Raw genomic sequence first — 26,801 nt, 5'->3', positions numbered from 1 at the left:
GTGGGTCTCTGTGGTGCTGGTGGTGCGATTTATATCGCTGGACTTAAATGTCATTACCAGCTAAATGCCTTTAAATAGCCCACATCCATATCCACTGACCAGTTGGCGCCAGTCAAAAGAGCCATGCGGCCCACCCGTCGCGCGGCCGCTGGATCGGGTTCGGATTCGTATTCGGATTCGGTACTCAATTGTGGCCCAGAGGCCCAGAGCCATGAGCCCGGGCAGACGCATTTATCATCCCGACCCGTGACGCGCTGTCGCCTTCAATTACACGCAAATTATTTTGCGCTCAGCGAGCGGCACCTGTGGTCGAGGCCTGGCAGTTGGCCTGCAACTCTTGGGCGGGGGGAGCGTCTGCCGGGAGGAGTGATCAATCTGCCTTATGTCAAACGGTGGCTAACAGATGGCAGTGATGCTCCAGTTCAAACGGCATACCAGGCAGCGATTAAAATTGATTGATCAATGGCTCCTAATACTTCTCCTAATACACGCTTGAAACGATCTATCAGTAGTGGACATCCTACTGCCAAGGTGTTATCTTTATCTGCGATCCCAGCACTAAGAGTTAGAGATACTTAGATAAATGAGATGGAGTTCTGGCAGAGGAGCCACAGGCTAAAGAAATTCCTTAACTATTCCAACAGACGGTACAGCCTAAAGCCACTTTGTAGATTTCGTTTTTATTGAATTTCATCTGAATGTTACATCGATAAGGAGGGACACCTGTCTCAGTGTAGCAAAACCATTCTTTACCATTCGCTTTCTTATGTATGCATATTGCATTCATTCATTCATTTGTTCGTTCGCTCGTTCATTGGGGAATCGATTCTCTTAATTGTCTACTAAAATATGCGCCAGGGGCCGCGAGCCATGAGCCATGGCCGAATGCTCTCGAGTCGAGAGCTATGCAAATACTTGACGTTGGCCTCTAGTGCCCGACGGACTGCAGTCCCCCGTCCCCACTCTCCGCCACTCGCTTTTCCTTCTTCTCTAATTAAACAATACAAATGCGGATTCAAAGTAGGATTCGGCGGGCACTTGGGAGACAAAGACACAGATTCCGAACTTCAAAGCTGAGGCGGCATGTTTTCGGGATTGGAATTTGGGTAACTTGGGGACTTGCTTTGTCGACAATTTTGTAATTACTTTGGAGTCGCATGCAAATGCTGAAGCTGAAGCTGCTGCTGCTGCAGGAGGGAGGAGGGATGGATTATCGCCTGGAATTTTATAATTAATCGTCCATGTTTTCCCACACGTAACTTTATTCACAACCAGCCATCCCTAACATCTATAAACTCGTCCTGCACCTCGTCAAAGTCCGTCGCCAAGGCATCCAAGGCGTCCTCCGGTTCGTCGTGGCGCGAGAAATGGTTGAAAATCATGTCCCGATGCGCCGGCATCACCTTGCCACTCTCGCATCCGTGCATATCCTCGTACGTGATTTCGCCATGACCCATGCCCCCCATGCCGCCGCCACCCATGTCATAGCTGCCATAGCCGCCGCCACTGCCACCACCGCCGACGAGTCCTCCCTTTGAGTGTCCGGAGTAGCCGAGCACTTTGTAGACGGTTTGCTTGATATCTCCACCGCCGCCACCGCCACCGTGGGAGCCGCGAAGCGCCTTGTACACCGTATGGGTGTGATGGTGGGTCTTCACCTTGACGGGCACATGGATGATGAGTCGGCGGTGAGCGATGCGGCGTGCCTCCAGCCCTGTGGACGCCAGCAGCAGCATCAAAGCCAAGATGTTCCCTGCCAACGGAGGTCGCTGCGGTGTTAGCTGTTCACAAAGAGAGAAATGCAAACAAAGAGAGAGGAGCGTTAAGAGAGAAATGCACACAGAGAGAGAGCAGCTACACCTGCCGTTATGAGTACAGGGAAGGGTCAACGTCAACCATCAGCATGGTTAAAGTAATCCCACTGTGTAAATAATGAAGTGCGCTTTAAAGTTGACTCACTTTGGTCATTCTGTATTTGTTTAGTGGGTCCCTTGGTTAGTCCTTTAATTAATCCTGCAAGCTTATCCCACTCTCTGACCACCGATTGGCGCGCGTTTGCTTTTTACACTGTGTGGCCCGTCGGAGATCCATGGGGCTTTTATACGAAGCGCTCATGTAATCAGGTTCAGTGCACCATGGCCGCGGCATGTGGCGTACATTGCGGTCTTCAATCCATCCATCATTATCATCACCGTCGGCCAGCAGCAGCAGCAGCAGTGTCGATTGCATTTACATGCAGCTTCCATGGGCCCCAACATTTGCATGTGCACCACATTACAGCAGCACAGTCTCGTCCAAAGTTACGTGTGTTTAATTATTGGCTTACCTGAGGCGGCGGAGCGGGTGCGGCTAATGCTGCTGTTGCAGCTGCTGCTGCTGTTGCTGCTGTTCATTCGTGCGCTCCGAAAAAGCCGGCAAAACAGTTTTCGCCACAGCTTCTTCTCTGCATCAGTGTCGTACACCCTAAACGGAAGCCACAATTGGTGACTGGCGCTGTGAAGCCAATAAAATGGTAATGCTCCACGCTGGAACCTCACATACCAAACATTGGAATCCACTCGAATTCAATCCAATCCAATTCAATTCAATCCGATCCGATCCACCCTCCAATTCACTTTGATCAACATTTTATGCAATGCCGCGAAATGCGGAAAAGACATAGATTCGAGCTCGCCTTTGTTTTCCACTTAACCATGATTACGTTAATTAACTCCAAAGCATGTGAGAGCATGTTTGCACTGCGGGGGCAATTTATATGTACTAAAGAGTGTATTGCGTATTAACATATGCATTTCATGACTCTGCGATCGATTACATTTGCATTATTATGTTGGACAAGCGCTCACCTACTTTGTTTGAGGTGCTAAATGAATGAACATGACTGTTAAGTGATCTGTTAACGTAATTGTGGACGGCAGTGTGATCTCTCTCTCTCTTGTCACGCCATCCTTTAGAAGAGAATCTGTTATATTCTGTTATACTGCCGAGAGAATGAGATGCAAAACAAACTGTAAATGGTAGGCATCACAGTGAAAGGCAAAAGTTTAGTGACTCATGTATAATATTTGTTCATATTTTGGTACAACTTAATGTCCTGGCCAATCAAATAGTTCCCAGGATAACGAACCATAACTCAAGATGCAATTCACATGCCATAACCCCATTATATGAATTTAGTATCGCACACACCATGTGCAGTCGTAAAAGCTGCGTACATACGAGCAAACTTAGGCAACGTACTGTATGAATCTGCAGAAGAGATCCCGAGCAGCCACATGCCGGAGCTAATGAAATGTGGCCTTCGAAAGTTTATCCTTTTCCACCACTCCGGCTGGACAGATAAACTGCAGTAATAAGTAAACTCCGAAATGCGTTGTGGAAAACGTGCGCCATGAATCCCATAACTTTATGGCAATGGGGCCACACACTCTAATTGTGGCAGAACATGGCCTCGCTCCAAGAGAATAGAAGTGTGCGGGCGGGGCGGCCCAGACCTGTACAACCGTAAGAACGTTGTGCCCTTTACTCTTTCTCCTCCCACGCATCTCCTGCTGCTGCTGCTACGTCTCCTTCCTCTTCTGTGCAAGGTTTTCTCCGGGTGTAGTAATAATTTTGATCAACTTTTATAAGCGGCATCGTCATCAACGTGTGCGAAGAGAGCCGAGTCGGCCGGGGTGTGGGAACTCTAACAGCTGCATGGGCCCCTGACTTGTTGTTGTTTTAGTTGTTATGCCTAGCCATAAACTGCATGCGAAATTACTGAAAGAGCACACACACACACATAAACGCCCACCCACTCTCTATCTCTCTCTCTCTCTGTGTTATATTCAAGGGGAGATACAGTCAAGGGCACAAAAAGTTGCCTCATTTACAGCAATCTGGTTGAGTAGGATTCATGGAGGAATGGTTGGTGTAGGTTTTACCGGATTCAGGCGAGAGGATGCTGCTAATAAAATGAGGCGGCCCAAAACAGAGTCGAGGCGCTAACAAGCCGCAGCGGACAGGACCAGGGACGGACCGGGACATAACCGTGCTCCGGAAAGCCCAATGCCCGGCAGTGAAACTACGCTTTGGAGTAACCCATCCCAACGCAAGCCAAGTCGTAAATCCTGCCTCCTCTGCGCAGCTATTGCCAAAACACCGTCCCCAACCGGATGCCCGACTCCCAACCCACTGCTCTGTGCACTATCCCGAACCCGTATCCGGGGCTAAGCAAACTCGTAAATTTGAGGAAATTACAACATGAAAGTCCTGCCTGGCGTGGCGCGACTCTAAATTAAATAAAAATACGCTGGGATGGGACTGTGGAAATAGCTAGAAAATGGCATGGGAAGGGATGGGTAGAAGAGAGCCAGGGACAAGGGTTCTGGCTGGTCAAAACTTTGTGCACCTGTTGGCCAAACTCTGTGCATGTGGCAGGAGCAGGACGATGCTCAGCAATCCAAAAAAAACCCCGGCGTTAATTAAAGCTGCAACATAAGCTCCCAGAGGCAGCGCTGATCCTAGGGCTCGCCGAGTGTGTGGTGGGGAAACATTGGTCGGGTGCCCTGGGTCTGGGGGACACTTGGGAGTGCGCGAGGCACAGATTTGTGTGGCGAAAGCTAAACTTTTGCCATCCGCTGGAGATTTATGTCAAACTAAAGCACTTGATGGCAGAATAGTTGGCATTTAATGGCTGCATTATTGGAGTTTGTTTGGAAAGTGCCGTAACTAATGGGTCACGGCTCTATGCGCTTGACGGAGAACAAATTCGGATTGGGATTGGGTTGAAGGAATTAGGTTTAATGCGAACAGATTGCCATTTATCAGAGGGGGATAAATGACACACAGGTGGGGGAGTTCAGGTGTCTGCGTACTGGGTGATGGAAGCAGTAACTCCGGTGTCGTTCCAACAAGTAACATTAATAGATCAAGAATAGATCGATGGATCAATCCCTTTGTGTCTGAATACTCTGAAGAAATCTCTGCCTAAAAAAGAACATTTTTCCGCAATTCAAATTTCGTTAGTCTTAGCCTCCTTCTCGCCTAATCTCTGAATCTGACTCTGGCCTAAAGTCAAATGTTGCGCCCATCAAAGCCACCTGTGCATATCGAAATAAAACCCAAAGAGTAGGCCCCCCACACAACCCCACCCACCCGTTTAAACTAACGATGAGGCCTCTGTGTGTTTGTGTGTGTGTGTGTGCTCCCAATGGAATGGAGCCCTAAGGAGAAGCTCTTTCAGGCAGCAGCAGCAGCTATGCAAGGCAATAAATTTCGATTACATAATTTGTAAATTGTTATAACCCGGCGATGAAATTACCATGAAATCTTTCACAAAGCATTAAAAAATCTGCCACTTCTGGCTGGCGGTGGATTCTGTTCTTCAGCTCTTCAGCTCTTCGGTTCTTCTCTGTTCTCTTCTGTTCATAAACTTTTATGGTGTTTGACTGTGGAGCATCTGACAAAAACAATGAGCGTTTTGGAGGCGTTCAGCATGTTAGCCATGAAACGAGGCCTCCTCCTCCTCCTCCGCTTGGGCCTACATTTTGGACGGAGGCCTTGCACTTCCTGCTTGGGTGGCCGGTTACGCATCAGTGAGCGCAATTTCATAGATGATTTCTGTAAGGCTGCGATTAGTTTTTATGCCCCAGCAAGCCACCATTTGAATCGGAGGAGTCTCTGTAGGGGCAGCAGTGGTAGGCGCACCAGCCTTGAAATATGTAAGAGTATCCTCCTTCCTCTTTAATTAATGGCAAATTGAAAGAGAATTGTTTATCTGGCACTTGTTATCAGAGAGCCGAGAGCCCGAGATTCTTTTTGGAGGCTATGTCGAGGTATGTCGGCCATGTCGCGGCCATGGCCCATAAATCAACAGCCAATTACAATAAAAATTTATCATGCACAATAAAAGCTTGGCATGGCCTGGTCGAGGAGCGGAAAAAATGACGCAGAAATAATTTACATGGCGCATTTTTCACATTTTTCAGCAAAGGAATTTATAACAATGTCCCCAAAGGGACACACCCACCCACCGATAGGAGCTGCCTCCCCTCGTTTTTGGCGGCAAGAAAGAAATTTTAATAAAGCATATCAAAGGGAGACAAAGGGCCCTGATGCCGAAACCAAAACCAAAACCAAAAACTCAAACCCAAGCCAAATCCCGACTCTTGCCACGATTCCTGTTCCTGCAACGACTTCTGTTCCGTGGTCTGCCCTCCCCTCGTTTTGGGATTCGTGCGATTTGCTTTTGAGCTCCCGCTGGATGACACTCGAAGACATATTTGCTGGAGAGGCCAAAGTGCACTTGCGCTCCATCTGCCGTAGTCCTTGAAGCCCTTCATTCAGAGCGCGGCGGTTCATCAACATCTTGGCCAGCAAATCAAAGTGCGTTGCGCGTATTTCCCTTTTTTCCCGGAGCCATGTTGGTGTAGGTCCGGATTTGGCAACGGCTTTAGGTTCGGTGTTCGGGGTTAAAGTTTTGGTTCTTTGGTTGAGTTACTCTCTTCCCCCTTTTCTTTCTCTGGCATTCGCGTATTTCAATTTACATTCCGCCCCCAGGACTTATTGCTTTTTTGCTTTGATGTCTCCCCCATCCTTTCGTGTGCCAGCAGGTCTTGGCTTTTTGTGGAGCTCTTTTTTCGGGGGGTAGCCCATGTCCTAGGACGCTTATCTTGACGCCAGTACAGGACGAGGCGGAATTTATCTTTTGTTAACTCGATTTCGCCTTGGTCTGAGCTGCGAGCAGGAAAAGCAAAAGTCCTGCCACTTGGAAGTATGTTGGAGTGGCTGGGAGCGCTCCAAGTTGGTCAATGAGCCATAAATACGCACTTGCCCAACAATTCTTGGGCTCGCTCTCCATTCAGAGAGATAAGAATCCTGCACAGAAAGCTGTCTCTGGCTCTCGGTTTTCCCCATGAAATGTAAGAGAAATTTGTTTTGCGTGGAACTTTTGTAGCATTGAAGATTGGAAATAAATCCGTTATGAATTGGCACAAAACTTCATAAATGCTGTGCAAAATAAATCACACAAAATTAATATCCTGTGACCTGTCTATTCCACAACTTTCGATTCCTTGCACCTTGTCAATGCCACACCTTGGCCACAACTTGCCACGTGAGTCGTCCAACCACAACATTTAAATTTATTAAGGCCATAAAATGATATTTTTGTGTGGCTGTGTGTTGCTGTGTGAGCAAACGATGCTACAAATGGGCTCATAAATATTTAAAACCGCTTAAGACACACGCACCAAAAGCCGAACACCAAAACCGAAAAGCTAACAAACGTTTAATTTTATTGCCATGGCCAGTAACCGCAACCCCCAGCCACACAGACACACAAAACACGGAGAAAGACACACAGGCAGATACCAGAAAGGGCTGCTCCTTGAGGCCGCTCATGAGCATAAAAGTTAATTCATTTTTGATCGCGTTCCGGAATCGCACCTATTGAAATCTTTGAAATGTCTTGACCACCCAAAGCCGAACAGGGCATTAAAAAGTCATAAAAATAGGCTTAATAGACCCCACATCACTCGACACTCCACAGAGCACAGTCGAGACTCCATGGAGACTCCATTCCAGTGGAATATGCAGCAGGAGGCCCACCACTCCACCTGACCGTACCCTGGCTAATTGAAAAGCTAAGAAACTGAAATTTGTGTAAATTATTTGTGTCATAAATTTAACCATTTGATGGGTGCCAGTGCCAGTGCCAGCGGATGTAGTGGCAAGCCATGTGTTGGCACCTGGAGAAGTTCCCACTCCAAAGTTCGACTTGTCAACAAGGATGGGCAGTCGCCTTGGACACTGTGGGCAGCCCTGACAATCATCGAAGTTTATGCTGGATTTTATGGTTCTTGGCGGTGCAGAGTCATCGTCGTCGGATAGGATCGTTGGTTTAGTCGAATTGATGGGCATGGTTTCCCCCGGTTGATGGGTCATTAAAGTTTTGATGATCCTCCAGAAGCATTTTAATTTGTTTTGGCACCTCAGCAAGAAGGTCCCATTCGAATCGAAGTTCACTTTTAATTAAATCTCAACGAAATCAGAGTTTTATTTATTTGCCTGCCTGCCTGCCTGCCTGGCAGTTTGTGGCGTTTTGTTAACCCATTAGCAGGCAGCAGGCTGGCAAGCAGCAGCAGCGCGGCATAGCTGGCATATGGTTGCCATAGCCATGGCTACAGACGTTTTACAGTTGTTTGGCCTAAAGCAAAGGCAGAGAGATAGACAGAGATCAAGTGAAAAAAGAGAGAGGAGAGGGAGAGGGAGAGCTGTATGTCTGTGGCGCTGCCATGTTTAGTGGCAATTAAAATGTTTTTATCTTATTAGTGCGTCTTATCTGCTGCTGCCATTTAAGATATATATGCGAGGGACGTGCGCGAAACGCCGTCCAAAAACAGTTATCGATTGTGCGGCATGCAGCATCTAGCATGTTGCCACAGCCACAGCAAAGAACATACAGAGCGTGGAGCAGAGAGTGATGGAAGTCAATGGGATCATCCTGAAGATCGAAGCTTCCCGCAATGAGAGTTGTTTGCCCGGTTCCCTGTTTAGATTAAGGAAACTGCCGAATGGAACTTCGCAAATAAGCATTTTCTACTCAAAATTCAGGATACATTCTGTAAAAATTGTTTACTCTCTTTTTCTATGCAAACATAGATCCCAAATGCCAAGCGATTCCTGCACATCCCATCACTGACGCATGATCTGTTCTTCCCGCTCAGTTGGTTGCCTTCTTTGCATGTCGTTCTGGGCTGGGATGAGTGTTCCCCGCTTCATGTGGCACTTAATCACATGCAACTCCAATCAATTCCGAACGCCTTTTAAGCCAGCGGGGCACACACAAATCAAACACAGTGATTTGCACGCTTCGACATTTCTCGATTGAATTATTATCACCAAAGTCGCATTGGGGGCCCAGGCCTGAACTGGTGTCCAGGGGCCAGCAGCCAGAGCAAGCGTCCAGCGTCGAGTCAGCGAGTGACAGCTGTCGCTTTGACTGGTGCCCGGTCCCCGGTCCCCTACATGGGTCGTCCACAATGCCCCAGTGGCCAGCCATGTTCATGTTGCAGCCACTGACCAACAGACAGATGGACGGACGGACCGAACGACGAGCGTCCATATTTGCAACGGGCGAACCAACAAGTTGCAAAACAAATTTGTCAGAGTTTTATCCATTTTTGGGCAGGCGTTGCAGCTTTGGATTTGTGATTTGTGCAATGGGCTGCAATCATTTGTTGCAGTTGTCGTTGGAGTTGCTGGAGTTGCTGGTTCCGGCGCAATGTTGTCATTAGCTAATTTGGCAGCCTGCGTCTGCGTTTAATTAGAGGGCAAGCCACAGAGCCACAGAGCCACAGAGCACAGCACAGCACAGATGGAGCGCTGCCACTGCAACACTTTCGTTTTCTTTGCCTGCTGCCGCCCTGCCCCACCACTGTGCCACGCCCTCGATGTAGCCATAGGTTCCCGCATGGCCCATCCCCCTGCCTGCCAGAGATCATGTCTCACGTAGAGGCCATTAAAGGCCACAGCATCACGATCGAGTTGAGAGCTGCAGCCAAAGCTGTGGCTGTGGCTGGAGTAGGAGTCGACGGAGTGAATGACTTTGAGCCGGCCTGTCGTCACACCCCCATGTAATCCTCGCACGATCTCTGCGCTTGAACCTTTTTGATTAGGCCCGTGGTGGCGGTAGGAGAGAGGGAGAGAGCAACCAAGAGCTGGTCAACTGACTGACAGACCCCTCAGTCTCTCAGCCCCACCCGTTGCACTGTTCCGTTGTGGAGGTCGTTAAAGACGCTGCCACGCTGCATCGCTGATGCTGCTGCTGCTGCTGCTGGGCCCGCAGATTTTGCCTGGTTTCCAGGGCTCTGGGCCTTGTCCTTTCTGCGCTCCATCAGGCCTTAGTTATGGATATGAGTGTGTACTCTATCCTTTGCAAGGAGTAGCAATACTTTGAGGCAGTTTCTCTAGGTTCCAGAGGGAGAGCATTTGGATAATTTGTATTTATGGAATTGGATAATTCTTTTGGATAACTTCAACGTGGAAAGATATCCGGATGGTGCCAGATCGCCCGATTGAATGAAATTGATTTGGTAAATCTGTGTTTGTGGCATTCCTCTTATATTTATTACAATCACAATTATTAATTGGCCCTCCACTTTGTTCATGTTTTAATTTGTGACAATTTGTTGGTCATTGAATTCCATTTGCAATTTCTCTGGCCATATTTGTGTGTGAATCAAATTGAAGAGCATTCCATATATGGTTAGGGTGTACGCCAGTCTCTTATCCTGGCCTCCGACTGCTGGTTTCTCTTTTCATTGAACGTTGTGCGAATGGGCCAAAATCAAAGCAGAGTCATACCGTGAGCGAATAAGAGAGAGAGGGAATGGAAGGACGCGAAAGGGGGTAAGGGGAGGGAGATGCTGATGCTGATGCTGCTCCAATCCAATATTTGGTGTTTTTGAAATACCGTCACGTTTCCACATTTTACTACTCACTTGTGGCACGTTGTTGCCATTGAGCATATCAGTTTGGAATTTTATTGGCCACGCTTCCTCCTGCACCTTCCACTTGGCCTTCTCCCGCAACCTCCACCACTCCCCTACCCCCCACGTCCACAGCTTCGTCTTGGCCATTTGGAGAGTCTCTCGCTGATCTTGGCCTTGATAGCCAGGCGGCCACAAACTATTGGCCGAGTCAGCAAGCGGCTTCCATTCCACTCTTGCGCCGGCTTCTGACATTTATATTGGCAAATATTTTAAATATTCCCCCATGCTCCTCCACAGTTCCTCTACCTTTGCTTTTGCTCTGGTCCCCCGTGTGGGGTGGGTGTTGTCCTCCTAGGTGCTTCAGGTGTCGTCGTTATCGCCTCTCAATGGTCTTTATGACTGGAATGAACAGTGGAAAGAGCAGCCCATACGGACAGAGCACATCATTGTTTTTTTGTTGTTGCTTAAATCGAAAGAATCTTTAATATAATTGGAATTTTTATTGTCATGTGAAGTCTTGGGAGAAGCGCGAGGAGAGTCAGTGAGCAGCAAGTGGTGGGCTTGGATCACTCCCAATCTCTGGCGAGAGTAGAATCAACCCTTTGAGGGCCAAACCATGGGTAAAACAGTTCGCAAAGTTCTTCTGGGGTTGACAATAAATGCCACTGAATTAAATTCCACTGATTTTTCGCCCCACAGTTGCCACACCACCGCCGACCTACCGCCCGAATGGCGGCGTTCCAACCGCCACAGATTCCCCGCCTGGGGATGGACACGGACACGGACACCCGCTGGGCTATGAGGATGCCGTCACTGTAGAGCTTCAGGCGCAGGAGAACGACTACGTGTTGGAAGAGTCCAGCCGCCGAGTGCACTCCACACCACCGCCATTCTACTGCCCCCTGCCGCTGACACCGCCGCCCAGCTACACAGAGAGGCAGGGCACAGTAGCAGGAACAGCAACAGGAACAGCTGCTAGGACAGGTCCGCCGCAGCTGGCGGAGAATGCAGCGACGCCCGCGCGACCAACCGCCAGCGAAGCAGCAGCGCGACAGCAGCAGCAGCAGGCAAGACGCCGCCGACGACTGCGGGAATTGCAGCAGCAGGAACTACGTTTTGCTTCTAGTACAGACAGCTCCAGCAGCAGCGGATCCAGCAGCGCCTGCGAGTTGGGCAGCGGCGGCAGCGCGGTAAGACGCCAGCGTCGACGCAGACGCAGCCGCAGCCGCGGACTGAGGGGTAAGACAAGAGCCCGTAGAGTTTCCGACAAACTATTTCTTACAATATTCTTTTTATAAACCCTGCAGATGCCTATTGTCCGGACCTGTTGCACGCCTGCGCCCAGATTCTTCAGCAGCCCGGAAGCAGCGACAGTTCTGTGGGAAACTTTACGGCCACGCCGCCACCGCCAACGCCAGCACTAGCCACCGGGCATAGAGAGGGAGGAGAGGAGGAGGAAGAGGAGGAGGAGGGAGTCGAGTACAGCTCGGACTATGTGGAGATCGACGAGCTTCTGCCACTAGTCGCCGCTGCTGCCGTAGTGCCGAGAGCCAAGAGCACACCCCAACTGCAGCATGCTGTAGGGCTAGGGCTCGACGACGACGCGATGGGTCAGAACCTAAGCCTGCGACGGCCTCGAATCTCACTCACCTGGGTCCTCCGGGAGCAGCAGCAGCCGCAGCCGGCGGCGCCGGAGCAGACCCAGAACCAGGACTCCAAGGAGGTCACGTCCTCGGATCTGGGTGGCGACCACAAAGAGAACGAACTGCTGCAGACATCGATCAGCATTGGAAATGGTGGACAAACGAGAACGGAGCCAGTGCCCACGCAGCTGGATGTCACCAAGAAGCGGTACAGGGTCAAGCAGCTGCCGGGCGGCACGGAGCCACTCAATGGGTACGCCACCACGCCCACGGGGCACCAGGCACCGGGCAACGGCCATCTCGGGCAGCAGAAGTTCTTCAGCAATCAGAATCTGCTGGACTACAAGGAAAGGGCGGTGCCGCGGAGCCAGAGCCATGCGCAGGCCGGAGCTCCGGTGGCCGCCGCCTCCACCAAAGAGCTGCTCTTCGTGTGCACGCCCCAGCGGGCACCCAAGAGCGATGCACATAGCGAGGCCCTGATGCTGGCCCGAAAGCGGAACGAGATCCGCAAGAAGCTGGCCAGCCGGCTGCAGCAGGCGCGCTCCATGGGGGTAGGCGCCGCCTCCACGACCGCTGCAGATTCATGCAATGGCCAGGCGAGAGCTTCGACAGTCACGGCAGCCGACTCACTGAAGTGCACCTACTCGGAGCCCAGCCTGGTGGCGGCTTCAGAAGTGGGTTGCGGAGTAGCTGGAGGAGCGGCCCCTCAGCAGCAGCGAAGGCATCGCCATCGCAAGCGGAGGGACCGGAATCGGGTCCAGCGCTTTGGCTATGAGATCCACAACGTAGACGAGTTCCTGTCGCGCTGCTCGCTGGCCGCGCCGGGCAACATACCCGTGGTCCTGGCCACGGCCAGCACCCTTTACCAGACGCGACCGGGTGGCTACCAGCTGGAGATTCCTCTGCCGCTGGGCATGGTCGTGAATGCCGTCTTCAAGAACCAGAACTGGCTGTACGTGCAGACGCCGCACGCGGAGGAAGGCTACGTGGGCTATGCCTGCTGCTTGCCTCTGGGAATCCTGCCGCAGGCGGCTCGAAGCGGCTCCCGACACACTCCATGCTGGGAATCCAATGCAGACGTCTTTCCCCGTCCCTGCGGCAACATGACCGACTCTGAGAAGGAGATTCGGATGCGCGGAGGCACCCGCTCCGATGGCGCCCGCACTCCACGCAGCTCCAAGCCCGTCGAGGAGGTGCTGCCCCTGAGCATCAATAACAACAACAACAACAACAGCATTAGCCAACATCAGGTGACCAAAGGCGGCAGCACTACCAGCTCCCTGTACGGGGAGCAGCATGTGGATAAGCTGTATCTGCGAGCCGCATCACAGCCAAAGCTCGTGGAGAAGGCCTACGCACAGCTGCGCTCCACTAAGCAGGTGGGTCTGGCCTCCGGATCCGCGTCCGTGCGGAGCGGAGCCTCCAACGATGAGTACGTCACACTGCAGCAGCAGCAGAAGAGCACCAAGAAGCAGCCGCATCTGCATGTGTCTCAGTCTCAGTCACTGGTAACGCGACGCATCTCGAACGTCTCGTACATCACCAATGGCCAAAACGGACAGCATCTGCATCCAAAGACCCTTCCCCAGCAGCCACATCCGCAGCCAGCGGTGGCCACAGCACTGAGCGTGCTACGAAAGCAGCAGCACAACGGGCTACGTCAAACTCTAGTCGCCATCAACTCGGACTACGTCACGGAGAGCATTGCGGTGCACAAGGGGGATATTGTGACCCTGTGCGAGTGTCGCGAGTCAAAGGATCAGCGCCAGTGGTTCTATGTGAAGACGCGCGATGGGCGCGAGGGCTTCATACCGGCCGAGGTGGCCGGCCATGGTTACCTGTAGGCCTGTAGACCAACCCATAGCCAGTAGTCCACACCCAACCCACCTGTCAGCTCCCCCCAAATCAAGTCAAGCTCTACGTGTAACTCAATTAGCATTATATCCATATCCATCTTAAGAACATTTATCCACTCCATTCGCGCTCCTTAGTACGCTTCTAGTTTGTACGAGTATCATGTATGTGAATCGGCATTTGTATATGGTATTGTATATGTATGTTCGGGTGTATCTAGTGGATTTATATCCACGAGTATCTGTAGCCCCCTAGCCTAGCCTAACGAGTAGTCTATGTAATAGAAAACTTGCTAAACGAAAATCAAAGACGAGAGCGCAGAAGGAAACTATTTATATGATTATTGTACTTGATGCTTCTACTAAATAACATTAACTGATATTTAAATATATTAATTACAAAATCGTACAACCGTTATGTCCTTGCAGTGAGTAATGTAATTTTAAATAAACGCGCCAAACTCATTTTTGCACCCTCTGAACAGTTTTCGTAGGCGCCTCCAGCCGGAGAGCGCCGAAAGTTGTTACATCGGCATCCAAATGACCACCTGGCGCTTTGCATTTGATCGACACCATAGTGGAGAGCTTTTGTCAGATATAACTTACTCGATATGCCTGTTTCCCATCGATTGTTCCCTTGGATCGTTTTGCAGCACTATTTACCAAATCAACAAAATTCAGCGGTATAGTTCACACATTTATATGCAAAACAATCAAAATAACAAAAGGAAGTCCTTAGAACTAAGCAGTCTTCTAGAAAGTGGATTCTCCTATCTTATAAAATTATTTGTTCAGCGTTGAATGTCCTAGATTGCTGGTAATAATCAACAGAACATCAAAGTCGGTAGTTGGTATATTTTAAAAACGGGAAGTATATTTCGGTATACTTCTGAGGGTCAGACGGTATTTCTTATCGATAAAACCGCGGTCACACTGCGCCATAAATCACAAACTTTTAGCTTTATTGTAAAAACCGAACCAAAAATCATAATTAGCCATAAAAAACCTAATGAAAACGATAAACAGCCATGGCGGATAGAGCAGAATGTCAATTGCAGTACGAGTTCAATGCGGAAGGAAGCAGACATCATGCTAAATATTATCTCTCGCATGTGGTTTGTCCCTCATTTGGATAATCATTCGGCAAATGTAATCAATTTGTTGTGTTTCTAGAACTTTAGTCTTGTGCAGAAAGCCGATGCACGACACATCCAGCGCCCACGTTGTTACTGGCGAGATCTACTCCATAGTAGGAAAGTTGTACGGCGCGTGGATCGGTGAGCGTCGCACCAAGTCGGAAAATACTGAAGAGCTGAAGCGTGCCTTGGAGGATTTGTCTAGGGATGTCTTCTGCGATGTTGACTCGCGGTCAAAATAGGTGGTCAGGCTGCTCCCGATTTCAGGCGATTTCTACTCCCATGCGGTAAAGTTGAAAGGCACGCAAATGCATGACCAGTCGGAAACTATGGAACGCGAAAGTAGATGATCGATTGTCGCTGCTGTTCCCCCCGGCAAGAGTTCTCAAATTTTGGCAATGATGCCAAGATCGCACTGACAGTCACAACAAACAATGACGGTCATTATGGTCCCAATGTGCGGCTTGAAGAGTCAGAGGAGAGTGACAATATAAACAGATATATGTATTTGGCGAGGCAAAGGACGATTATATACCAGATAAGGATATACAGACAAGCATTGATTTGTGAGTATTTCAGCGGTACGCATCTTTAAATGTATTTAATGATCAATCTTGTGTGTTTTATTCCTCCACAGTTGGCCAATGAAGAGGCTGCCAGCAATGTGTAGAAATATCGTGTTCTACATCCCCTGAACATCGGCGCCTATTGGCTGGAAAGTTATCTGAGCAAAATTTTTAAAGAACACCATGGAGTCGCAAAATAAGTCTGCCGATGTACTCAAGATCCCAAAAAATGCCAGCATTGCCAGCTCGCAGACAGCGACCCAGGACATACATAGGCAAGGATTCGTATCAGCGACATGTGCCGCAATTTGGTGTGACGGTAAGGTGTGTATTGGCTCTCCCAGCAGATCTTTTTGTTTTAACTGTTCTCGTTTTGTGTTTTTCAGAAAATTGGAACCGTTTTTGTGTTCATAGAGCTGAAGGATGAGGATCGCACGCTTCTATTGCCGCTTTCCTATACACAGATGGCCGATAGGGCCCATTGAACTCAGCTATGTGGGGATCCAGCTGAAGCGTGAATGTCTCCAGTTAATCCAACTTTTTGTACTGCGGAAGATCGAGGAAGGCTGGCGTGTCGCTGTTCCCGGCAAACATGGCTATACATTGTCCAGCATAAGCGACTCCTACGTGGCCTGCGATCAGGAGTGCAAGGACTGCAAGGATCAGGAGTCGAAGTGGCCGATTTGCAAGCTGACAGTCAGACTGAGTCGGATTAGGACGCAGGCTAAGATTAGTATACATAGCAAATACTTCCTAAAAGGACAATTTTTGAAAAAATGTGAAATTAACCTAGCTTTTGTACCAATTAAAAGCGTAGCATACTTTCGAGGCTACCCGATAATACCATCAACATTTTAAAGTATCTTTTGGGGGCTGCTTTGATTCCCGATAGTGTTGCATACTTTCAGGTCGAACGGATCCCTATTTCAAAATGGCGTGAAACAGCCATATCCTGCAGTCCTTAAGGTCCTTGATGGATTCAAACGATGCAGGACACTGTCCCGATCACGAGGAGGTGTGGCATGCCCTGATCCGACAGGACACAGCCGAGTTATAGCGTTGTAAAGATTATATCTGAAAGCAACGGTAAAAGGGCATTATCCTTAATGTCCTTGCATCCTGAAGGATTTCCAGCGATCCGGGACATTGTCCCGATTACGAGGAGGTGTGGCATGTCCTGATCCGACAGGACACAGCCTAGTTATAGCGTTGTAAAGATTATATCTGAAAGCAACGGTAAAGGGCATTATCCTTAATGTCCTTGCATCCTGAAGGATTTCCAGCGATCCGGGACTTTGTCCCGATTACGAGGAGGTGTGGCATGTCCTGATCCGACAGGACACAGCCTAGTTATAGCGTTGTAAAGATTATATCTGAAAGCAACGGTAAAAGGGCATTATCCTTAATGTCCTTGCATCCTGAAGGATTTCCAGCGATCCGGGACATTGTCCCGATCACGAGGAGGTGTGGCATGTCCTGATCCGACAGGACACAGCCGAGTTATAGGGTTGTAAAGATTATATCTGAAAGCAACGGTAAAAGGGCATTATCCTTAATGTCCTTGCATCCTGAAGGATTTCCAGCGATCCGGGACATTGTCCCAATTACGAGGAGGTGTGGCATGTCCTGATCGGCCTTCAAATAAAGGATAAAACAACAAAAAAAGCTCTCCTGTTGTTGTTGTCGATTTATGTTGTTGTTGTTGTACAACAAAAGTTCTTTTTGTTATTGTTGTACAACAAGAAAGTGTTTGTTGTACAACAACCACCATTCGTTTGCACAGTGGCGCCCCTGCGATCACTGCGGCCTCTTTTGGAACTAAAAAGCGTTGTTGCACAGTGGCGCCCCCGCGATCATGACGGCCAAGTCTGAAACTAAAATAACGTAGTTCGATAATTGACCGCTCAAAGTTGGGGCGCCACTGAGTACAATAAATTCTTCTGAAAACTGAGTTGATTATATCGGTTACTGGTAAAATCTTCTGAAAATGCATCGCTCAAATGTAAATTTTCAGACCGAGTACCAGGCCAACAGAAATCAGCAGACAGTCGCTGGTTTTTCTTTTTTGAATTTCACCAACTCAGGAAATTTAAAAAATAACTGCCGTTTCATAGCATCCAGCTCTTGACACATAGAAAAAAGAAAAACCAGCGACTGTCTGCTGATTTCTGTTGGCCTGGTACTCGGTCTGAAAATTTACATTTGAGCGATGCATTTTCAGAAGAATTTATTGTACTCAGTGGCGCCCCAACTTTGAGCGGTCAATTATCGAACTACGTTATTTTAGTTTCAGACTTGGCCGTCATGATCGCGGGGGCGCCACTGTGCAACAACGCTTTTTAGTTCCAAAAGAGGCCGCAGTGATCGCAGGGGCGCCACTGTGCAAACGAATGGTGGTTGTTGTACAACAAACACTTTCTTGTTGTACAACAATAACAAAAAGAACTTTTGTTGTACAACAACAACAACATAAATCGACAACAACAACAGGAGAGCCTTTTTTGTTGTTTTATCCTTTATTTGAAGGCCGATCAGGACATGCCACACCTCCTCGTAATTGGGACAATGTCCCGGATCGCTGGAAATCCTTCAGGATGCAAGGACATTAAGGATAATGCCCTTTTACCGTTGCTTTCAGATATAATCTTTACAACGCTATAACTCGGCTGTGTCCTGTCGGATCAGGACATGCCACACCTCCTCGTGATCGGGACAATGTCCCGGATCGCTGGAAATCCTTCAGGATGCAAGGACATTAAGGATAATGCCCTTTTACCGTTGCTTTCAGATATAATCTTTACAACGCTATAACTCGGCTGTGTCCTGTCGGATCAGGACATGCCACACCTCCTCGTAATCGGGACAATGTCCCGGATCGCTGGAAATCCTTCAGGATGCAAGGACATTAAGGATAATGCCCTTTTACCGTTGCTTTCAGATATAATCTTTACAATGCTATAACTCGGCTGTGTCCTGTCGGATCAGGACATGCCACACCTCCTCGTGATCGGGACAATGTCCCGGATCGCTGGAAATCCTTCAGGATGCAAGGACATTAAGGATAATGCCCTTTTACCGTTGCTTTCAGATATAATCTTTACAACGCTATAACTCGGCTGTGTCCTGTCGGATCAGGACATGCCACACCTCCTCGTGATCGGGACAATGTCCCGGATCGCTGGAAATCCTTCAGGATGCAAGGACATTAAGGATAATGCCCTTTTACCGTTGCTTTCAGATATAATCTTTACAACCCTATAACTCGGCTGTGTCCTGTCGGATCAGGACATGCCACACCTCCTCGTGATCGGGACAATGTCCCGGATCGCTGGAAATCCTTCAGGATGCAAGGACATTAAGGATAATGCCCTTTTACCGTTGCTTTCAGATATAATCTTTACAACGCTATAACTAGGCTGTGTCCTGTCGGATCAGGACATGCCACACCTCCTCGTAATCGGGACAATGTCCCGGATCGCTGGAAATCCTTCAGGATGCAAGGACATTAAGGATAATGCCCTTTTACAGTTGCTTTCAGATATAATCTTTACAATGCTATAACTCGGCTGTGTCCTGTCGGATCAGGACATGCCACACCTCCTCGTAATCGGGACAATGTCCCGGATCGCTGGAAATCCTTCAGGATGCAAGGACATTAAGGATAATGCCCTTTTACCGTTGCTTTCAGATATAATCTTTACAACGCTATAACTAGGCTGTGTCCTGTCGGATCAGGACATGCCACACCTCCTCGTGATCGGGACAAAGTCCCGGATCGCTGGAAATCCTTCAGGATGCAAGGACATTAAGGATAATGCCCTTTTACCGTTGCTTTCAGATATAATCTTTACAACGCTATAACTAGGCTGTGTCCTGTCGGATCAGGACATGCCACACCTCCTCGTAATCGGGACAATGTCCCGGATCGCTGGAAATCCTTCAGGATGCAAGGACATTAAGGATAATGCCCTTTTACCGTTGCTTTCAGATATAATCTTTACAACGCTATAACTCGGCTGTGTCCTGTCGGATCAGGACATGCCACACCTCCTCGTGATCGGGACAGTGTCCTGCATCGTTTGAATCCATCAAGGACCTTAAGGACTGCAGGATATGGCTGTTTCACGCCATTTTGAAATAGGGATCCGTTCGACCTGAAAGTATGCAACACTATCGGGAATCAAAGCAGCCCCCAAAAGATACTTTAAAATGTTGATGGTATTATCGGGTAGCCTCGAAAGTATGCTACGCTTTTAATTGGTACAAAAGCTAGGTTAATTTCACATTTTTACAAAAATTGTCCTTTTAGGAAGTATTTGCTATGTATACTAATCTTAGCCTGCGTCCTAATCCGACTCAGTCTGACTGTCAGCTTGCAAATCGGCCACTTCGACTCCTGATCCTTGCAGTCCTTGCACTCCTGATCGCAGGCCACGTAGGAGTCGCTTATGCTGGACAATGTATAGCCATGTTTGCCGGGAACAGCGACACGCCAGCCTTCCTCGATCTTCCGCAGTACAAAAGTTGGATTAACTGGAGACATTCACGCTTCAGCTGGATCCCCACATAGCTGAGTTCAATGGGCCCTATCGGCCATCTGTGTATAGGAAAGCGGCAATAGAAGCGTGCGATCCTCATCCTTCAGCTCTATGAAAACAAAAACGGTTCCAATTTTCTGCAAAACACAAAACGAGAACAGTTAAAAAAGATCTGCTGGGAGAGCCAATACACACCTTACCGTCACACCAAATTGCGGCACATGTCGCTGATACGAATCCTTGCCTATGTATGTCCTGGGTCGCTGTCTGCGAGCTGGCAATGCTGGCATTTTTTGGGATCTTGAGTACATCGGCAGACTTATTTTGCGACTCCATGGTGTTCTTTAAAAATTTTGCTCAGATAACTTTCCAGCCAATAGGCGCCGATGTTCAGGGGATGTAGAACACGATATTTCTACACATTGCTGGCAGCCTCTTCATTGGCCAACTGTGGAGGAATAAAACACACAAGATTGATCATTAAATACATTTAAAGATGCGTACCGCTGAAATACTCACAAATCAATGCTTGTCTGTATATCCTTATCTGGTATATAATCGTCCTTTGCCTCGCCAAATACATATATCTGTTTATATTGTCACTCTCCTCTGACTCTTCAAACCGCACATTGGGACCATAATGACCGTCATTGTTTGTTGTGACTGTCAGTGCGATCTTGGCATCATTGCCAAAATTTGAGAACTCTTGCCGGGGGGAACAGCAGCGACAATCGATCATCTACTTTCGCGTTCCATAGTTTCCGACTGGTCATGCATTTGCGTGCCTTTCAACTTTACCACCTGGGAGCAGAAATCGCCAGCAGCCTGACCACCTATTTTGACCGCGAGTCAACATCGCAGAAGACATCCCTAGGCAAATCCTCCAAGGCACGCTTCAGCTCTTCAGTATTTTCCGACTTGGTGCGACGCTCACCGATCCACGCGCCGTACAACTTTCCTACTATGGAGTAGATCTCGCCAGTAACAACGTGGGCGCTGGATGTGTCGTGCATCGGCTTTCTGCACAAGACTAAAGTTCTAGAAACACAACAAATTGATTACATTTGCCGAATGATTATCCAAATGAGGGACAAACCACATGCGAGAGATAATATTTAGCATGATGTCTGCTTCCTTCCGCATTGAACTCGTACTGCAATTGACATTCTGCTCTATCCGCCATGGCTGTTTATCGTTTTCATTAGGTTTTTTATGGCTAATTATGATTTTTGGTTCGGTTTTTACAATAAAGCTAAAAGTTTGTGATTTATGGCGCAGTGTGACCGCGGTTTTATCGATAAGAAATACCGTCTGACCCTCAGAAGTATACCGAAATATACTTCCCGTTTTTTTAAAATATACCAAAGAAAATCATATTCCGACTTTGATGTTCTGTTGATTATTACCAGCAATCTAGGACATTCAACGCTGAACATATAATTTTATAAGATAGGAGAATCCACTTTCTAGAAGACTGCTTAGTTCTAAGAACTGCCTTTTGTTATTTTGATTGCCTATACCGCTGAATTTTGTTGTTTTGGTAAATAGTGCTGCAAAACGATCCAAGGGAACAATCGATAGCAAACAGGCATATCGAGTATGGTATTGTTATCTTAAGAAGAGCTGCCTCCATGAAACGGCGGATTCGATGAAATTCAAATAAACACAAACCATGGTATTGTTTTTAAATTTCACATTTTATTTTCTTTTGTTTTTCACTTCAAAAGGATTCGTAATTTAATCATTTGTCACACATTTTCACTATCCTTATTTCGAGTGTTAAGTTGCATTTGCAATTGTATAATCATTGTGTATTTTCATTTTGTTTTTCTTTTACTGTTGCATATTTTTTTCTTTTCTTTGTTTTTCTTGTTCTCAAAAAGTATTAACATCCATTGCACATTTTTTTGTTCTTGCTCTTGTTGCAGTTGCTAATTATGTTATTTTGTTGTTATAATAAAAATTCAATTTGTCTGCTGTTCATTGTTCATTTTGTTAACAACAATTGTTTCCAATGCTATTGAGTTCTTTTTCTTTTTTCTTTATATCGAATTTGGATTTCGTTTCGTGGCGTGTTTTCTATGACTTATAAATCGCAATAAATATGCAATTGTTACCCTCGTGTATCCCGCTGCCCTTGCACTTGGACTTGCCAAAAGTAAAGTGTGATAAGAGATAACTAACAATTATGCTCAAACAAGACAAATGCCCGATAACAATATGTTAAAAGAGATTCAGCGCAACGGCATGCACGTGAACTTAATTAAATGAGTACTTTGTTTGGCTGTCAAACATTCGTATAATAGAGACTATGTATATATATTTAATAAAAATGCTTTAAAAATAGTCAAATGCGTACAAAAAGTTTCACGCCATTTCGAATGTTGCCATCGCTCAGCTCTTCGCTCATCGTTCATCATTCGCCATCAAATGAGTTTCATAATTTAACTATTTCATTTTGCTAAAGTCTTCCAACTGACTGCCATGCCTCCTGTTGAGTTTTGTTCATTATCATTAATTGTATTGTTTATAATTTAACCTCTGTCAAACTTATACAAACTGTAAAAATTATGTTAAAATGTTGTGATTTTTGTATTTGGTAATCTTCTCTTTGTTTGTCCTGTTACTCATCGATCGGTAGATCGATCATCGATGCACATTTATCAATTAGACTGTTGTATACATTTTAGAATTTCTATTTACTCGACATCTTATAGCTTTCTATGGTCTGTAGTTTCAATTATCATTATTATTATTATTCTCCATTCATCATTTAATTAAAGATTACATTTGTATATTTACTCGTAATTCAATTTGATTGGAAACCTAAAAAATGTTTTGATTATGTTTCGATTTGTTGCTACATGGATTAATGGGACTTGGGGTTTTCAAAACATGAATGAAATAACCTGTGAATGAGTGTGAGCAATGCCTGCAAGTACACTGAAAAACAAAACCATTGACAATCGCCACTTGTACGAACAGTGTACGTGTACGGCTGGAGAAATAAATAAATGTTCAGCAATTGGGGGATTTCATTATATTCCTGAATCGAATTAACATCCAAGCTGCATTCACAACCAATTAATTATTATTTCCCATTTTTTGGTAGAATTTTCATTGAGTTTTGTATTACTTGTATTGCAAGTTTTGTTAGTTATTCCTCTAAAGTTCATTCTAAAAAATTGAAAACCATATTGAGATATAGAGAAATCAAACAAATGTTCAATTTAGATCTCGGAAATTGTGCATTTGTCTATGGAGTTTTGTTTGGATTCGGGATTTACTTCTTTGCTTATCTATAATTCGGTTGTCATCGTTATCCATTTTTCTCAAAGTGTTCGAAGTGAAGTTCTTAATTATTATTGTAATTCTGCTAGAGAGTGTCTGTCGTCTTCTTTTGGTTTGTGTTCGCTTTCTTGCTTTATGCTTATATATTCTTCTTGTGGTTTCTTCATACTTTTGTATAGTTTATAGTTTACTTTCTTTAATGTTCGCGTCTGCTTTGAATTATTTTTGCTGCAATTAACGTTTGGTATTCTTGTACGAGTACTGTTGTGTCGTTTGGGATTGGGTTTGAGGAGGGGCCCTGAGCCCAATTTGGGTGTTGTTGGTGTTGGGAGATGTGTTGTGTCACTTCGTTTTGTTATTAGTTTTCTTTTGTTAGTTTACCATTAAACATTTTGACTAAATTTTTGCTATTTTGTTTGGTTTTGTTTCGTTTACGTGTAGTATGTGGTTTTTGTTTGGTATCTTTTGTGTGTTTTTTCAGTGTACTTCCCTAAAGACTAAACATTAGCATTGCTGCTGTTATTTTCATTTTTCATTTTCCATTTACGATTACGAGTGTGTTCATTTTTCTTTTGCTTCAGTGTGTGAGTGTGTGTGTGTGGCTTAATTGGCTAAAATTTCCTTATTTCTTTTGTTTAAGTTTGCAAATGACATTGTTTTGCTTGCTGCAATTCTCTTGCTTTATATGTTTTTCGTTTTCGTGAGTTTTGTGTTTTAGTTTTATAATTTAAACTCTCTAATCCTAAGTACAATGTTTGCAATTGGCTTACGTTTTCTTCTCTTATCTGCTGCTTCATCTTCATCTTCCACAATAAATGTATTTAAATCGAAATTTACGTTCAAGTCTTTTTCAGCGACAAATGCATTTGAATTTGTTCTCATATTTCTTAATCATTTTTATTCTTAATTCTTATTAAATCTGCTCAAAATCCTTTGCTTTAATTATGCTTTTATTATATGTTTTGCACTTTAAATACAATCAATATAAATCAAAGTCTTCTTCATTTTGGTTTTACTTCTAAAAAAGATCTCCAAGTATCTTTATGTATGAGTGATTTATTTTGTTCTCTTCACTTTGGTAAAAACGTAAAAATGACACAAAACTTCTTCGATGTTTTATCCTTTTAAAAATAGAGGACACACAGAGACACAGACACCGAAACCCAAGCATTTCCCAAGAGCGAACTTCCACTTCCATTCAATTTATGGTCGCAATGCATCTTCATTTGGCGGAGGTACAGTTGTGCTTGAGAAATTCTTTGGGCTTGGGGTCTGCTCTGCTCTGTTCTGTTCTGTTCTGTTCTCTGTTCTGCTTTGAACTTTGAACTGCTGCCTCTGTCTCTGCTGTTGCTGTTGCTGGCTGTTGCCTCACACTTGATTAGTTACTCGTAAAATTGAGAAATCGAACAAAGGAATTGAAGTTGTGAAGCTGTGAAGGCTTAAGAGCTCTTATGTTTGCTTAGCTTGATACTAAAGGTTTTGTTTTGCTTTTTCTGACTTAGTTTTTCACATCGTCTTTGCGGGTTGTTGACTGTGGATCTGTGCCTAAATTTATCATGTCTCGTGGTTTCCACACCGGGGACCCTACAATTAAATGAAAGAAAGTAAAAGATACAATGGAAACCATACATATATGAAAAATTATGAAATATTTTCGTTTTGGTTTTTGCAGAACTTAATTTGTAGTTTCGGTTAAAGTTTTAGTTTTAAGTTTCTTTTTATATGGAAAATATAGAGAGAAAGAGTTAGAAACAGAGAGAGTGAGAGAAAGACAGACAGAGAGAGAGCGAGTGGGAGCAGGGGCGTCTCCATTTGGTTATATACAATTGTGTCGTACAGATTTTAATCAATAAATGTTCAGCCAATTTTCAGTCGGGGGTTAATTGTCTATTTCAAAAAAGCATGCAAGCAGTGCGACCAAAATACTCGATTTTGGGCGCACTTTTGGTTAGAAAAAATATAAAGCAAAACTAATTATTGTTTAATGTAATGAGCACTACTTAAAAACGGGGTTTCGCTACTCAATATAGTTGGGGTGGGGTTTGGACTGGGGTGGGTCTCTGGGCTGTGGAGGGATCAATACTAAGTTCAACAGCTAATATTTGTGGGTAAGGCTTAGATTGAGTACAGTTGTGTTGGCTAAAATGTTGACATCGCTTGGTCTGGTATATTTATTTCGATTCATCTTTTTTTGTTTTTACTATAGTTATAGACTTGGCAAATTCTCGAATTTCTGATCAACAGTTTTGCATTTTATGCCAACATTTTCTTTGCTGCCTCTGAAGTTTTTGTGTGTCTTGCTTGCGCGGGAGGGATTGGGGACTCCAATTCATAATACAAAATTATATGGAGAGATATACATATATACAGATACATATACATACATTTCAAGGGGAAAGTAATAATGGAAAATTGTGTCTGAATGAGTGGCCAAGCATTTCCCTAATTTCGAGATGAGTTTTTCATATGCAAAAGTCAAAGAGAGCGTGATTCAAAATAATGAAAAAAGTTGTGCAATGCGAATAGATGGGAGTTTCATAAAATTCAATTTATGTATATTTAATTTTATTTTTATTTAGTGGCACACAAAAAGTTCTGTTAGCACAGCAAACAGAAAATGAAATTTCTGAACAAAAACTTTGTTGGTGGAGGGGACGAGAGTGTGGAAAAATGCCGAATAAATTGTGAAAAATAGCGATTTAATTGAAGGAGTGGTGGCAGTGGTAGTGGTAGTGGTGGGAGTAGTGGTGGCAGGTCGAGTTGTGGGGGCACGTGTGTGTAACCATAAGACATATATATATAGTTGTATAAATATATAATTCGATTATAATGTACTTTTGCATTAGATATTAGCGCTCTTTCGGCAGTACAAGATTTTGTTTCAGATCTGTGGCACACTCTCGATACTTCGATGTTTCTTTTGTTATTTGATTTTGTTAGTTTGGTGATTTTTCATTTGAGAAAATGCAAAACGTTCAAGGAAAAAGAAAACTTGCAAAGTCCTTTTGTTGGTTTCTGTATCAGTTCGGTTTCTGGTTTGTTAGTTTGTTAATTAATTAATTAATCAAGCGATGCCAACTAATAATATCAAGTGTTTTGTAACAGACACAACAGATACACAGATACGCTATATGGATGTAAAATTGTGTGGATAAGAGATGCATCCACATCGGAATAGGCGGGAAAAGAAAACCTAGTACTAACTTAACATGCCTTCGCCTCGTCTTCGTTCCGACTTTGACTTCGACTTATATATATTGTATGTTGTATGTATATATGTATCTAACTCAATTCAACTT

The 26,801-nt window shown here is 45.6% G+C and overlaps 3 protein-coding genes and 2 long non-coding RNA genes across 12 annotated transcripts in view; 2 read left to right on the top strand and 3 right to left on the bottom strand.

The window, feature by feature from the left end:
• LOC117893893 overlaps window positions 1-14,383 on the top strand; it is a 41,265-nt gene extending 26,882 nt beyond the window's left edge. The window contains exons 3-4 of the mRNA XM_034800670.1: window positions 11,175-11,714; window positions 11,783-14,383. Of these exons, the coding sequence (XP_034656561.1) occupies window positions 11,175-11,714; window positions 11,783-13,962 (2,720 nt within the window). The 3' untranslated portion in view covers window positions 13,963-14,383. The remainder of the gene's footprint in view (window positions 1-11,174; window positions 11,715-11,782) is intronic.
• Window positions 1,127-2,058, bottom strand: LOC117893895 (keratin, type I cytoskeletal 10). The gene is made up of 2 exons (XM_034800672.1): window positions 1,960-2,058; window positions 1,127-1,781 (listed from the first exon to the last, which is right to left on the bottom strand). The coding sequence occupies exons 1-2, from the start codon at window positions 1,966-1,968 to the stop codon at window positions 1,266-1,268; spliced, it is 525 nt and encodes a 174-aa protein (XP_034656563.1). The 5' UTR covers window positions 1,969-2,058; the 3' UTR covers window positions 1,127-1,265.
• Window positions 14,384-14,899: 516 nt separating the features above from the next.
• LOC117893949 lies at window positions 14,900-15,986 on the top strand. The gene is made up of 3 exons (XR_004648830.1): window positions 14,900-15,086; window positions 15,145-15,673; window positions 15,745-15,986. It is a non-coding gene; the product is annotated as an uncharacterized LOC117893949 (long non-coding RNA).
• Window positions 15,987-20,176: 4,190 nt separating this feature from the next.
• LOC117893880 lies at window positions 20,177-21,494 on the bottom strand. The gene is made up of 4 exons (XR_004648827.1): window positions 21,308-21,494; window positions 20,731-21,249; window positions 20,412-20,659; window positions 20,177-20,348 (listed from the first exon to the last, which is right to left on the bottom strand). It is a non-coding gene; the product is annotated as an uncharacterized LOC117893880 (long non-coding RNA).
• Window positions 21,495-21,889: 395 nt separating this feature from the next.
• The window catches only part of LOC117895018, a 95,672-nt gene continuing 90,760 nt past the window's right edge, over window positions 21,890-26,801 (bottom strand). For all 8 annotated transcript variants that reach the window (XM_034802383.1, XM_034802386.1, XM_034802387.1 and 5 more), the window contains one exon: window positions 21,890-25,086. In XM_034802383.1, coding sequence (XP_034658274.1) covers window positions 25,001-25,086 — 86 coding nt within the window. In that variant the 3' untranslated portion in view covers window positions 21,890-25,000. The remainder of the gene's footprint in view (window positions 25,087-26,801) is intronic.

This window comes from Drosophila subobscura, chromosome J (genome assembly GCF_008121235.1).
Source record: "Drosophila subobscura isolate 14011-0131.10 chromosome J, UCBerk_Dsub_1.0, whole genome shotgun sequence".
NCBI classification, from domain to species: domain Eukaryota; kingdom Metazoa; phylum Arthropoda; class Insecta; order Diptera; family Drosophilidae; genus Drosophila; species Drosophila subobscura.
This window is presented reverse-complemented; position numbering and strand designations above follow the sequence as displayed.